The sequence below is a fragment of the Sebastes umbrosus genome, chromosome 8 (assembly GCF_015220745.1).
Source record: "Sebastes umbrosus isolate fSebUmb1 chromosome 8, fSebUmb1.pri, whole genome shotgun sequence".
Lineage (NCBI taxonomy): Eukaryota > Metazoa > Chordata > Actinopteri > Perciformes > Sebastidae > Sebastes > Sebastes umbrosus.
This window is the reverse complement of record NC_051276.1, coordinates 27,009,530-27,024,997: the sequence shown is the minus strand read 5'-3', so window position 1 is coordinate 27,024,997 and position 15,468 is coordinate 27,009,530. Positions and strand designations below refer to the sequence as shown.

The following is a 15,468-nucleotide window of genomic DNA, read 5'->3' as shown; positions in this document are numbered from 1 at the left end:
TCATATTTCTTGTAGGAGTTGACCATGTCTATGTGAATTTGGATGTATTTTTGCTTCTCCATTTGCTTGTATGCAACTGAAAAAAACTGTTTTCGCCTCAAAGAGAAAGTGCTCATGGCCATGGGTCATGCAGTAAGGGACACAAAAAGGTGGACAGATATTATCTAGCCCTGTATCAATAAAGGCCTACTTCTCCTTAATGTGACATTGAAGCCTCATCATGGTGCTGGAGCTGTGAACAGAGCTTACCTGCCATTAGGTCAACTACCACTAGCTTATGAACTACATTTTCTTCCCAGAATAACATATTTTATGTCAACCTGAGACTTGTGGCACCAGTCAACAACTTTTCTATACTTTGACATTTGATTGCCAAATGAGTGACTGCCTTTGGATAAAGACAAAGCATGCAATACACGACTTTCTGTTTTAATTGCACAGCTATTCTTAACACACATGCAAACATTAGCAATTAAGACTGTACCAGTAAATTCGAATATATCTGCAGTGGTGCTTGTCATCTCAACATCTGTATTTTCTAATTCAAGCACATCTGTATTTCTCTGCCCTCTCATGCATTTTGTGTGTGATTATTCCATGGCATGCCTCTACCAACAAATATGCACCGCTGTGCCCCACACACCTGTTGGTCAATGTCTACAACCATTCACAACACTAAGTGATGGCCATTCATCACTCCTTTCCTTGACACGGCCTCCATTACTTCCCATCTCCTCCTCAGTCTAATGGCTTCCGCAGTATGCCCATAATGCATCAGCCAATAAGGCTGCCAATGTGCAGCAACACACCACCTCCGGTCATTATGGCACGGCCTGATTGTTCATTTGTTGCATTTTCCAACGGAGCTGTAGTTAAGTATATTCTTAACAAAAAGAATTATGGTGGTAAGAATGATTATGGGTGTACGTGCTCTTTCATTCAAGATTGACACTAGAAAGTGGAACACAAAGTGAGACAACCGTTGCAAGGACAAAAGATCAACCCTAGTGCAGTTTTCAATGCAAGAGTGCACTAGACTTTTTGACTGAAACTAGCAGGGAGCAGAATAACATCCCAGAAATGAGACATTGCCTGAGAACTAAATAAGCAGATGTTGGATGGGATTAGAATATGAAAGAGAGATATTAAAGGCATTAAAAAATCTCATTTCATAAAAGCTAGAGTGCGAGCTGATTAAAAAAAGAAGAGTTCACTCACTTGCAGAGGGTGTTTCAGCATGGACAGGAGGTGTGGAAGGGATGAAGGAAGGGAAGAAGAAGGATCGCAGAGATCGTTCGGTGTGGAGGGGCGAGCGTTGCGTGGGCAGATTCTCACAGCTGCCCACGCTGCTGTGGATCTTAAGGTTCAAGGGCTTGGTCTTCTTCTTGGCTCTGAGGGGAACAAGACAAGAAAAGAAGAACAATTAGATTGACAGATGTGGTGTGTACACACGCCAAACTGGTTTAGTCAAACACCACATTTTTTATTTGAATTCCAACAGTGATAAATACCTGCACCGACACGTCTGACAATGTGTGTTTCTGTCGTTAAGTGTGAAACTACAGGATACAACTTACACCTTCTGGAAAATTGTTTGGCTTTCAAGTCATGTCTAGCTATTCTTTCATTTGTTTTTAAAGGAAAAATTTTAAATAAAATATAAAACTGTCCTGGTAAGTTGGTTGCTTAGGTAGAGTCATTTTTAAGTCACGTAATCGGAAATGTTGTTTGGTCAACCAGTCAGTCGGTGGTCCAGACTGAATTACTTCAACAACTATTAGACAAATTGCAATGGCATTTGGTGCAGACATTTACGGTCCCCAGAGGATGAATCCCAATGACTTTGGTGATCCCCTGACTTCTCCTCTAATGCCACCATGAGGTTGACATTTTTGGGCTTTGAGTGAAATATCTACCTGATGGATTGCTACGAAATTTGGTACATAGACTTTGATTTATGACTAAATTCCTGCAAAACTAATGATATTCCCATCAGCCTCAGCATTAGCTTGTCACAATCACACAGGAGAGATTTCTCCACCCACAATAGTCTTATATCCATACTGTAGACCATAATGCAATGCAGCTGCAGGACTTGTTGCATTTTGAGTAAGTGATCTGACTCTTTTTATGGAATAACTCTCCGCCCCTACCAGTAACTATCATTATTATTGTCTCCAGTTCACACCAGCTATTGGAGAGGTATAAAAGTCACTCTGGTGGACAAAACAGGGCGAGACAAAGCGAGAAAGGTGTACCAAGAAAAATCAATTACAGTCACATAATTGAAAAATAACTCCTGTAACAGACTGAACAGACAATTTAAGATTGTCCCATGGTTGATGTCTTTCTTTATTTTGTATGAAAATCTCGGAGGTAAATGTTTGTTCTGACTACACCTACTGCAGAAATCTCCAACTTAACCAGCTCAATAGTCCAGGAAAACATACTACTTGTAAATCCGTATGCAAATTAAGTGGTTAACTTGTAATTGTGTACTCTGGACCTCAACTAGACTAACTAGAAAAAACGCTACAATATGTTTTTGGCACAAACAAAAAAACTGTAGGTGTGACAGCACCATAAGATACCGGTACACATACAGTAATTATGTGATTGAGTTATCATGTTAAAGTGTGCCAGGCTGTATGTCATGTTCATAAACTGACTATAAAGCTGCAGGCATCAGGCCAGAAAGAAAACTAGAATTACCACCTTGCAGTTGTGTGCTTCCACCAACCAGTCACGTTGCAGTTTATGTCTGTGCAAAATTTCATCTTTTCATCATCTTATCCAATTTTTTAATTAGCATATGAATTATTGAGTTATTGTCGAAAAATGTGTGTTGTGAGGTCACAGTGTCCTTTAATCACCACAATTTTAATCAGTTCATCATTGAGTCCAAGTGGAGAAGAAATTCCCTTCAGGAGTTCCTGAAATATCACGTTCACGACAATGGACAGGACAGGACGGACGGACAGACAATCCAAAAACATAATACCTCCGGCCACGGCTGTCGCCAACGCAAAGTCATAACAAACTGACTGCTGACAGGATGAGATATGTATGCAGGATAGAGGGACTGAAGATTACACATGAGAACACAAAGAAAAAGCAGTTAATTGCAAACGAAAAGTCACGCATCATCTGACACATTACTATGCATTAGTACGATTTTTTTCTTGGGAGTCAATGATGGATTTAATGATTGTAATTCAGTGTTGTTGCTGATACATTAGTGTCAGTTTTAACTAATTGTTAGACAGCCATGCTTTTAGCTCTGTGATATATTGCTGCCAGCTTTATATTACAGATTTGAAGCCTAACTTTTCAGAAAAAGAAGCCCAGGTTTTCAGGGTGACTATTCGCCATTAATCTTTTTATTATCAGTTTTCAAGGAACTTAGATGTGGCCTAAGGATATGAAACCTATTCAACCATCTGATGAGCATAGAGACCTTCAGAGTGAATTTGAAAGTTGAAGTTTGAGGGTTGTTTTGTGACTTGAGTGATGGACTAAATAGACTCTGTGGACTGAGCTGAGATGGGGTGTTACCACATAACACCCAACAGCTGTCTCTGAGGTTGCATTCCTACTTTTTGACAGAAGTCAAAAATAATAATAATAATAATTTCACATAATCACTGGCTTCTTTTTGGCAGCATTCTTCCTTTTGGGAGACCTGCCATTTCAGAAATGAGTTATGGATAATTAAACATGTGTTGCAATTTGTCTGTCAGCTTTTTATGCTGTACGATTTGTTCTCATAAAACTTCTATGCATTTAGGTATGCCTTTCACATGTAGGTACATACTTTAGATCCTCATGCGATAAGAGAGGTAACTGTGAACTAAGTGACACAACCTACACAGCTTGGGCTTATTGTGATGAAGAATATGTAATTTGATTTAAAGATATCTCAGTGACTTACAGAGTAGACTATTCCAACTGCCTACTTATGTATCTATTGTCTTTTGGGATCCAAACATAAGCCATAGCGAAGCCAGGGTCCTGTGCCATGAAGCGAGATTAGTGGATTATCCAGCTATCTCTGGGTTTATCACTGCATAACGTTGATATTGAACTTGAAAATGAGATGATTCTAAGCAGATTTATGGATGTTTATTTGCCAGGGACATCAGATATCATTCAGTGTAGGTCATAATAATAATCCCACAGAGACAATGTCTCTGTAGCCCACACCAAGATGAGGGTCCAAAAACTTTTAAAGTAGTTTCACCACAAACGGTGCGGGTTCAAGGAATGACGTACCTAATTTGTCCGCACGATCGGAGGTTGCAGCTACTGGCGTCAGTAGAGGCGTGTTTCATGTCTGTCTGTTAAGTCTTGACTGAGATATGACTCAGAGAAGGAGTATGATTTTCGACTCAAATTCACCTCACAGCTTTAGTTGAACTTGCTCCTTGATATAGGCCCCAGGAGGCAAACACGCATGAAAATATACATAACTAACCTCAGGTCTGCATGCATACGGAAATTCATGCAGAGACACAAAAAGAAACCTCCCTTTAACCGGAGGGAACAACATTGTGTCCTCAGGCTTAGCTGAAGTCGAATGACATTTAGAAAAGTGACGGCAACCCTGATTGAGTGCTCAAGTTGGGCAACAGCATCAGATTCGCAAGTATATAAACTGACTCAAAATCGATGTTTGAGTGATGCACAGACACATACAGAGCCAAGACAGTGAAGGACAGGTCACAGAGATTCGTAGAGAGTGAGCCAGAAGGAGAGGAAACAGAGACTATTAAAAGGAAAAGCTGTGGAGAAGAAGAAGAAACTAGTATGGGTGGCAAATAAACAAAAACCAAACCGCAGACAAAAGCTGGCTGATATGCAAACAGAAGAAAAGACATTTCTAAAAGTCCAAACAGAGACACACCTGACAGAGACAGGTGAGGAAAAGGAAAGAAAAAGAGTTTATCCATCAAAAGCAGACTTTTGAAAGTAAAAACTTAAAGCTATGAGTCCTGACTTTTCACGCAAAGTACTCATTAAGTGTTAAATCCCACAGGATTTTTTCCTCCCATGTCAGTCTCTCACTCCCCACACTGAGTCATGCAATTAGACCTGTAAACCAGCCCAGCACTTCACTCCCATCTCCTGCAATAAGGAAGCAGCCTGCAGGTTATCACTTCTCCGTCATAGAGCTTTTGTCAGCTATTCCGATTTGCCCACTTTATGCAATTTGAATCTAAATTAAACCATTCATCTCCTTGCATGCATGCCTTTATCCTATCCCCGAAATGATTTGTAGATGTTCAGTGAGGGGAAAAGTGAAAATGAATGTAGACAGAAGGGAGAGGATTCCCAATTTTGGTTTTGAAACCGGCTGTCGGTGAAGGCGTGCGGGCGGAGGAGGGGGAATGTCAACTCCACAGTTGTTAAAGCATCTATTCAGATACCTTTTTCTACTCTGCATATGAAACGTTGAAGGAAAACTTAAAAAATACATGATAGAGATGACAGAAGAAGAGGGAGGTGGGTGACTTGTCAAGTGTTAAGAGAAATCAGCGAAGGTGTGAATAGTAAAGCTGTCTTTTAATCTTATCTAGGATTGTACATCACGATGCATTTCTCACAGATGCATATTTGTGTCGCATTTCAGGTAGCATTTGAGTCTTTAATCCCCCCGGGTCTTCCTTACTGAGTAAACAGGAACACCAAGGTTTTTTTTCATAGTATGATTCAGGCTTTTCCTCTTGACATATTGTAATGATTAAATTACCCATTGTGTCATGCTTTATACCTGCTGATTTTTAGATTTCTTAGTCATACTCTTTCTTCCTGTTATATCCTGTTCCAGCTTTCTGTTTTCCCTTTTTCTCTATTGTATTTACTCTGAGGTGAGTCAAAGTGCAATCTAAAATTTGCTTTTGCATTAATCCAGGGTCATGATGTTTGTTGACGATAGTAGGGTTGGGAATCCCCAGAGGCCCCACGATACGATATTATCCCGATACGTAAGTCGCAATACGATCTTATTGCAATTTTAAACATTTTGCGATATGCGGATATTGCGATAAGATATATTGGGATATATTGGGATTTATTTGTTTTTTTCAACTGAAATTTATGCAGTTTGTCAACATCTGTTTTATCAAATAAGATAGTTTTAACTCCGTTCATTTCACAGCTTTCATTCATATAGCTTGAGGTCAGAGGTCAAGGGACCCCTTTGAAAATGGCCATGCCAGTTTTTCCAGCGTAACTTTAGAGCGTTATTTAGCGTTCTTCCCGACAAGCTAACATGACATGGTTGGTACCAATGGATTTCTTGGGTTTTCTAGTTTCATATGATAACAGTATATTCACTCTAGCTGTAGGATTAAGCCCGCTACAACCTCTGAAAGACAGAATAGGGTCTGTCGGATTGTTAAGAGGTTAATAGTTTATATAATAATAGATCGATACTTGACGTCCGTGAATCAATGCAATGTTGCCATGCAAAACCTGGATACTATGCTGTATCGATTCCCCCCATCCCTAGATGAGAGCTTGTTTTTTCTTGCAAATGATTTGAGAAGGTTAGACATTGTCATCAGCTCTGTCAGAGGGAATAAAAGGAATCCCGCTCGATGTTGTGTGGGCAGAGAAGTTTTACGAAACCCATAAGGTTGGATCAAAACTTTGTTTTAACTTTCCGAGATGGTTTATATTTTTGAAAGGTGAGATTTTCCCCTTCACAATATGCAAGCAAGGATAAAAAATCTGACATTCACTAACACACGTAAACGCATTCATCCACCCACTCCCTCCACATCCACTTCCCCCACACTTGCAGAGACGCTAATTACAGTGACACCTTCAAGTAAAAGTTCCATTTGATCAAGGACAGAGGAGAGCACAGGAGAGCGACGACACTTCAAATGACATATTTCCTTTACTTTCAGACATGTCAAGAGGATTTTAAAAAGGCAGGGTCATGCATATTGCACAGCTTTCTGCCTAGCTAACAAGCTATCAGTTGCTCATCCAAATGGCATATCTCAACGGTGGTGCTGCAATACGGCAAAGCATTCAAGCTCTGTCTAATTAACACTTGTGTCCAGCTAGGAGAGTAAATTACTTGCGCGATTCCATCCGCATACCTCCACTTTTTACCTCAGAAATATGCAGAAAGCTCTGCCGAGACCAAAATATATAGCGAGAAAAGCACCCTGTTGCGTTTTATGCAAATGGCACTTTGGAATAATATCTCTGGCAGCCACTGCTCTTTGCTGCTTTAATAAAGTTGGTATAAAATGAAATAAAGGCGGCTAGAATAATGATTACAACAGAGAATTACTGGGAGCCCTTTGAGCAGTTTCATCCAAAACAGGTCGTCTTGCTTTCAGAAGTCTGTGTCGAGCCTGAGTTGAATAAAAGCCAGCAGTCTGCTACCCTTGGTAGACTTTTTATTTCTCTTTCCTGAGGCAGTGTAGTAAAGCCAATGCCAAACTTAATCTAAAGGGAATTTATTGTTATTGCAGAGAAAGTGCAACAATGCGAACGTTCCCCTTCATTAATTACAAAACTCTGCATTTTCCAAACTTTAGTCTCTTGCCTTGAAGATTTAGTTTCATGGTTCACCTTGTCACAGACTGTTTAGAAACAGTGAATCTACAAACCTCACCACTTTGTTGAGTGCAAGAAAACAATGAAACCAAACCACACAGTATAATGGAACTGCTGAACCTTCACTATAGCCTTATCCAAACGTTATCTATGTTTGTCAGAAGAGCTAGATACAGACCTTGAAGAGTCACAACCACTGAACCAACCGATCATCTGCCATTACAGACATCACTGCTAAATGAACAGCATTACACGTTTCATGGACACAGAGAGGGCCGTGTCCGTCAACCCACGTGCGTAGGTGCGTGTGCGTGCCCACGGGGCTTTGTTCAGGTTTGATGTCTCATCATGACGTCATCTGCTGATCACCTGTCGAGATGGTCGGATGATTACAACAGACGAGTAAAAAAAAACTTGCTTTCCCTCCTTCCTTCTCTTGTTATCTCCTCTTTAACTGTCAGCGTCTCCCACCGGGATATGGGCGGGTGTCAGTGCGCTGTCAGAGGCCAGGGAAGGCACAGCACTCTCAGTGGGGATGGGAATAATGTGTGTGTGTGTGTGTGTGTGTGTTGTGGATTGAAAGCTGAGCATGATGCTAAGGAGACAGCAAGACACCCAAGGCGGGGGGGAAAAAAAAGCAAAACAAGAGACAGAAAATGAGCAGGAGAAAGAGGGGGTGGGGAGAGCAGATGACCAGATGAGAAGCGAGACCAGTGGTTTGGGACCGGGGAGCGGGGACAGAGGAGTGACAAGTTGACAGGAAGGCGGACGGTGACATGTTGTCTTTTCAGTAGCTCCTCCGGGATGTGTGTCGGTGCACGCTGGCACTGCACCGCCTATCTGGTTAAAATAGTTTTATTCCTAAATGCTGTTGCCATGTGAATTCATGAGCAACGGTATGCTAATGTTGTTATGGGCATAAAATGTGTTTTATGTTTCCTTGCTACGGGATTGTAAAACCAGCAAAACAACAGCTGTTTTTGCAAGAATAAACTTCACCATACACTCTCATAGGAATGCCTCTTTCAGTTGCAACTCTACAGATAATTGCAGTACCACTTCAAACTACTTCCACTTCAAATCAATGCACAAATAATTAGTAAATTAATCGATTAGTCAACGTTTTGATAACTGATAAATAACACTCACTGGTTCCAGCTTCTCAAATTTGCTGCTTTTCTCTGTTTTATATCACTCTGAATTGAATAGCTTTGGATTCTGGACTGTTGGTCCGACAAAACAATCTGAAAACATTTATTGGTTGAGTGGAATTGTGAGAGGCTTATCACCAGCCACCCTTGTTGCCTAATGGCTATAAGGGTGTCGGTCTTTCAGTTGGTTGATCCACCACTTTGATCCAGTTTGAAATACAGTATCTCAACAGCTACTGAATGTATTGCCATGAACTTTTGCATTGATGTTTCCCAGATGATGTATCCTAATGAAATAAGGGTTTATTTAGACCAAACCAGAGTTGGTGATTGTTGGAAAGACTAACCCAGACGTTTTTGGTGAGTTTGAATGAAGTATGTTTTATGATGGTCTACCGTTTGAACAGCTGATCGGCAGCAGTCGCCGGTTGTTGGACTGACGATGGCTGATTGGAAAGTTTTAACATATCGCCCAACCCTAACCAGCATTTCAACATCGTCACTGTGATGTTAACATAACTGTGCATGTTGGCATTTAGCTCAAATCAAAGTATAGCCTCACAGACTCACACAGTATTTTCTGACATTTTAACAACTAATCGGTTACTTAAGTAATTGAAAAGATAATTGTCCAAACAATTATGATAATAGTTGTTAACCGCAGCTCTATTTTCAAATCTTGCTGATATTTTAAGCACCATTTCAAACTTTCATTCTGCTACGACATCATACTGTAGCTTCCACTGTGAAGCACTGCAGCAGAAAAAACTAGAAACAGTGGGTAAAACTGCAAGAATTTTAAAGGCCATTTGAGATCACAGATTCTCACCCAGACGAAAACATTTAATGAAAGAAAAGTTACAGTATTCTGGTTGTTGGCGGTTGAGAGCAAGTAGAACGTAAAATCCATCGGGGTCAAAGTAAGGACTCTGTAGACACTCAGTACTTAGCATGCTGCTCTGTGAATAAGCATGAGATACTAAGAAAAGATAATTTTCCCTCTGTGTCTGCATTAATTTGGGTGCTACAAATTTAAACTTAATTTGCAAGCTACTAGCTAGAGGCAGCATCATTTTTGGTATATTTAGTTCAAAAACGTGAGTCAAGAATTTGACCCACGATCTTTGTTGACAGGTATGCCCGAAGACCGTGGGTCAGACACTTGACTCAAACTGGGTATACCAAAAGTAAGTTGACCAGCGTGTAGCATTTCATCAGATTTCTCTCATGTTGTGTTTGGGGAACATCAGGTTTTGCAATCAAATAGAAGATTTTGATTTAGACGTAACAGGATGCAGAACTCATTTATCCCTCAATCTGTCAAACTGTTAAATGAGAAGATGGGTTCTCAGTAAGCCACATAATGTGCAGTTAGCCCAGAAACTGTTTTAAAACTGGCAATATGTACCTATACCTGTCAGACACTGCATATTAGGCGATGAATTACAATGCACTGCAGCTGTCTAGTTGTCATATTATATACAGTACTTGGATGTTTTTTTCCCTCATATGTGAAACAGAGTATGCTTCAAGAGGAATTCCAGAGGGCAATGAAATGTCATCTAATCTAATATACATGCTCACTTTCTTCAGGATATAACACCTGAGATCTTTGGGCTCCGAGTCTGCAACACCCATTTTGCCCTTTGAAGGATGTACAGTAGTAAGCTCCGCTGTTTCAAACTGTATAATGGAACCAAACCCCCCGATGAGAAAGTATAAGAAGCAGAAGTGGAGACAAGGGAGAAAGGTGTTGTCATGGAGATGGAAGAAAGCATCTCTGCTTGTAAGTCAGATGGGATTTGGTCAGCGTTAGGTTGACGCATTTGTCAGTTTTAAACCTCCTCGTTGTGAATCTATGAGATGAGATGAATTTTGACATTTTTTGTGGAACGTATTTTGTGTCCGCACAACTTCCTCTGAAACACATGACATTTTGTTTTCAGGTTTGAGCAGTAGTGATCCAAACAACATAAGAGTACTGATTCTTAAAAGTTTCTTTTAGTCAAGTACCATTTCTTCAGGCACCATTGTTTCCAGCCACCACCTGTGCTGTACATCAGCCATCTCCACCACCTGGAGATAATTTGTTGTTTAGAGAGCCATTCAGTGGCTTCATAAAAGAGTCTGTATTTAACTGATAGCTTGGCTCAGGGTCACAATACAGCAATTGTTAAAAGTTGAAAAGCTCTGAGAGCCCACAATCACGAAAAGTTGTGCAGATTAGTGATGAAACATTCTTGGCATCCAACTTTTGGATGTTTGCCACTGATGGATTGGATTCAAAAACTGCCTTTTGAACACCCAAACGCGCTGCTCTGTCTAAGTGTACCTCATTTGCCGCTGAATTGTCTGGGATGAATAGTAATAAAGAAACACTCATCTCTGAGGCTTTAAAATACAAACAGGTGTTCCAAGAGCTTTTGTTACTACATTACTACATGCAGAACAAAAAAATTGTCATATTGTTGGCACATTTCCGTATTCATTTGTAGACACAGTGAGTTGTTTGGTGAGTTATAGCTAGCGTGTGACTTAATTAATAAAAAATGTTTACTCTTTTAAGAGTTTTTGTAACAGCAGAGTCCGAGGCAGCACAGACATCTGCATGAAACAGTTCATATTAGAGATGCACCGATTGATTGGCAGCCGATTGAAACCGGACGGTTTTCAACCGATCAGCCATGACCTGTGACCGGCCGATCAGCCTCATATTTCTTATTTTTTGCCAGTCACATTTACATACGTGATGCATGATATTTTTACGTCAGCACACAGTGGCACAGATAGTAACATCACAGCCACACACACAACAAGCAGTTGGTGTAAGCCGTGGAAGAACCTTGAAAACATTTGGAACAACTAATTTAATCAGACACTTTTATATACTCATATGAACAGCAAACGTTACCGGAGATCGCGTTGTGATGCGTCCAAACTCAACTAAGTAAAAATGAGTAAGGTAAATGTCACTATTATTGAAGTAGCAATGTGTAGGATGTGGCTGTACCTAGTGGTGAGATTACAGATTGCAACCAACTGAAGCTTCTCCCGTGTGCCAAGTGTGTAGGAGAACTACGGTGGCTGACGCAAAAACGTGACTGTCCCTATTTAGAGCCAGTTGTTGAAAGAGTAACGTAGGTCATTTGAAGCAGAGCCAGTGCGTAGAGTGTGTGTGTATGTGGGAAGTGAGTGCTGAAGCAAGAGAGAGGGAGATGCGGCGACGGGAGCGAGTAACATTTTCAACTCCGGCCCAAACCGTTCTGGGCTACTGAAGAAACATGGCGCTGCAACATGGCGGACTCAGTAAAGAGGACCCGCTCCCTGTGTAGATATAAATGGCTCATTCTAAGGTAACAAAAACACAGCGATTCTTATTTTCAGGTGATTATACACTAAAGAAAACATACTTACTTCCATTTCTGACAACAGACACCCCCTTATTGTCACACACTGGTCCTTTAAGTGTTAAAATGTAATCTTGTAAAATTTTGTTTTTGGCGAGAAATTTTTGAAGCTGTTTGAAGGACATGTTTTCACAGCAATATAAAATAGATATTAGAGAAGGAATTATGACTTCCTAATAATAAAACTAGCTCTAAGCAGCTTATAATATATCATTACAACTACTAATGCCAAGATTTGTGTTAATCAAAGCAAATATTTAAATAAAAATACAATCATTTATTTCTTAATCATTTGAATTGTGTGTTTTTATGCAAATAACCACTACAGATGACAATATCAAAGTAAAAGCATAATACTTTTTTGACTTTGGGACGGTTGAAAGTATTTTTCGTAATGGTTCCGGGGAGGTGGTGAAAAAAGTTAGTCTGGAGCCTTGCTGTCAATAATAGTTCTTAAGAAAGAAAATCGGAATCTACAGTGCAGATTTTCTAAAAGTCAGAAATCTAAAGAACATTTCAATCTGTGCATCTCTAGTTCATGTAAGGCTATCAAATGAAGCATATCCGTGTCAGTTTGTTTAACCACATGATCATTTTCTTCTTCAGGACAAGCTGAGTCACTGCTTGTTTGATCTTGGGATATGTCACATTTATCTATCTATATATGTTTTCAGCTTCACATCCTGTACGTGCATGCATTGTGAATCCCTTGGATGTCAGTACATCTGAATCCCATACAGGAAAGAGTGACTTACTGAATGAAAACTACTATATTATTACTACTATGCAATTACAGAATGCAAAACATTGAGTGGCTATTGTTGAAAAAGAAAAAAGTCAGCCATAGATATGTAGTCATTACATGCATGATATTGGCATAATTAGGGGTGATACAGAGACACCCACTGCATTGCAGTTACTGAGATGCAAAGGAGGAACTATAGACAGTTACTTATGTCTGCCCTCTTTCTCTATCAGGGCTATGGTGTTCATATATCTCCATTGCTCATGTGTTTAGCTACCGTTGTACTGATTGCTAGTTTTCTTTTACTGTGGTGATTCAGATGTTTCTAACTGTAAATGTGTGAGTGTTTTGTTTTGTTGTATACCTATGTATTTTGGAGAGACCAATCTATCATGGAAGGCCTAACTGAACCGACTTGTAAATGTATAAATTCACGACATATAGATAAAAGGTACATATGTCAGTTTAATAAAACTGAATTCAATCTTTTTGTACAAGAAATGCAACATGTTCATCTTTTTATGTCAGCAATCAGCGGTCTTAAATGTTGAGGTTTTATCACGTTCCAGCCTCCTCGTCTTATCTGTCACATGCACGCCAGCAGGCCAGTGTTTTTTCCCCCCGGCATCAAATTGAATAAGAATTTATTTTCTCAATTCAGTCAAAATGAAACCATAGCTCAAACCTTAAAGTCTCTAATCCAAGTATTAAAGCAACAGCGATGGAAGCGAGAACAGCTATCTGGCCCACAGCCGTGCGGGTTAAGTGGTAGTTTTGAAGCACAGGCAGAGCAGTAAATGACAGCGAGCCTAAAAAGAGGGTGGGGGGTCAGGGACAATATGGAACCATGGAGCAGATATTATCTGTCTTGACTTCAAGATCAGAGAGAAATACTGAGATGAAAGCCTCCACTTGATGGCCTGAATGATGAACGATGGTAATAATTCCCTTTATGGTTGTTGGACAGAGAAACCGCCATACTCTACGCCAGCTGACAATGTGGCCTGTTTTAGTTTGCTTGGTCTCTGCCAGAGCCATGTTTGACATCATCCTCACACTTCAAATTTTGTGTTTGATCTTCTCGTAAGACTGGCTGAAATTAAACTCTAATGATCGTGCTGGGAAACTTAGGATTCATAATTAAATCAAAAGCAAAACAAGATTTCCAAAAAATTAACCAAACACCTTGAGCAAAGTAGAAATGCTATAAATCTTTCCTGTGTAAATCTTGGTTATTGCTCAATGACCTTTTTTTTTTCCATCTTCTTAGATAAGAATTACACAACTTTTAAGGATAACTTCTAATCATCCACTCAAATCCTGTTATCCGCCCCACCCAGCTCCCACTTGTTCACAAATTACCACAGAAAAACCATCAGCCTAATAAATCCATTCTCCACCAGCAACAGTGGCATTTGGGCTAACCGCCACTCCTAAACACTCATATAAATTCATAATCATGACTCCAATTTCTGGGCCGCCGTTGGCGGCCGGGATGAGCACTCATTACGGCCGATAGATTGGTGGATGGATGGAGGGGAGGGCTGGTAGCGTCTGGCTGTTAAGAGCCTGGTGTTGACATCCCCTTTCACCTGACTTGTCATTAATGGCAAAGGGGCAAAAACCCTGATTAACATGGATGAGCTTTTGTCCGCAGAGAAAAGAAGATACACACTCACATTCCCCTTAAGACACCACTGAAGCCGCTGCTTCCTTTTTCGCACACACACATACATTATCTTACTGCTCTGACATACGTGGCTTTGTGCAGTACACTTAACTACGCAGTGAATGTCCTATGCAGCAGAGCATGTGGGACCAATAATCCTCTGGGGTCAGAGGTCGCCGGCTAATGTGACGACGTGTGTGTCCCGGGTAGAGGCGGATCTGTATCTCAGCGGATCGTCTGGGGAGCAGCGACATCGATTTGACGCCGGCTGAATTTTCAGAGAACACTCATGAGTTTTTTTCCTCACAATGAAACGCAATAAACGTGTCTTCGGATTACAGATCGCTCCATGAAACAAAGCTCTGCACCAATAAGGAGCAATTTTAGTCGACTGAGTTGAGTCATGGAGTTCCTGCGTGAGATTTTTTACATTTTGTGCTCTGGAGCTGCTGTTGTGCTGGAGCCGTGGACCCTTTTGGTGTTTTATATTGATAAACATAAGAAAAAAAGTTTAATACAGACTTTTAAATGTCTTTATACCACAGCTGCAGACAATACTTGTGTCTGATTGGTTTTCAGATGTCTGTCCAATCCCATATTGGATGGCTCAAGCATAGCTTCAGGCAACAGCTTATCCCCATTCTAAATCAATGCACAGGTGTATCAGACTGCAGGTAACCATAGCAATGGTACTTCTGCTTCAGTCGATGATACCAGATTAGCCTGTTTCCAGACCTCTGAACCATCGCCCACATCCCAGATTTGTTCAACTGGAATCGGTCTTATGTTGTGCCCATTGACGGTGGTTTCAGCCAGTTGGAAAAACAGTTGACCAATCAGAGTTTAGATGTCATCTTCCTAAATAACTAGCCAGCTACCCAACTACATTCATGAAAATTAGCAGCACAACAATGGCAT

The 15,468-nt window shown here is 40.4% G+C and overlaps 1 protein-coding gene across 4 annotated transcripts in view; it reads right to left on the bottom strand.

The window, feature by feature from the left end:
* ksr2 (kinase suppressor of ras 2) overlaps positions 1 to 15,468 on the bottom strand; it is a 117,110-nt gene that overhangs the window by 59,177 nt on the left and 42,465 nt on the right. For all 4 annotated transcript variants that reach the window (XM_037777587.1, XM_037777586.1, XM_037777585.1 and 1 more), the window contains one exon: positions 1,219 to 1,391. In XM_037777587.1, the coding sequence (XP_037633515.1) occupies positions 1,219 to 1,391 (173 nt within the window). The remainder of the gene's footprint in view (positions 1 to 1,218; positions 1,392 to 15,468) is intronic.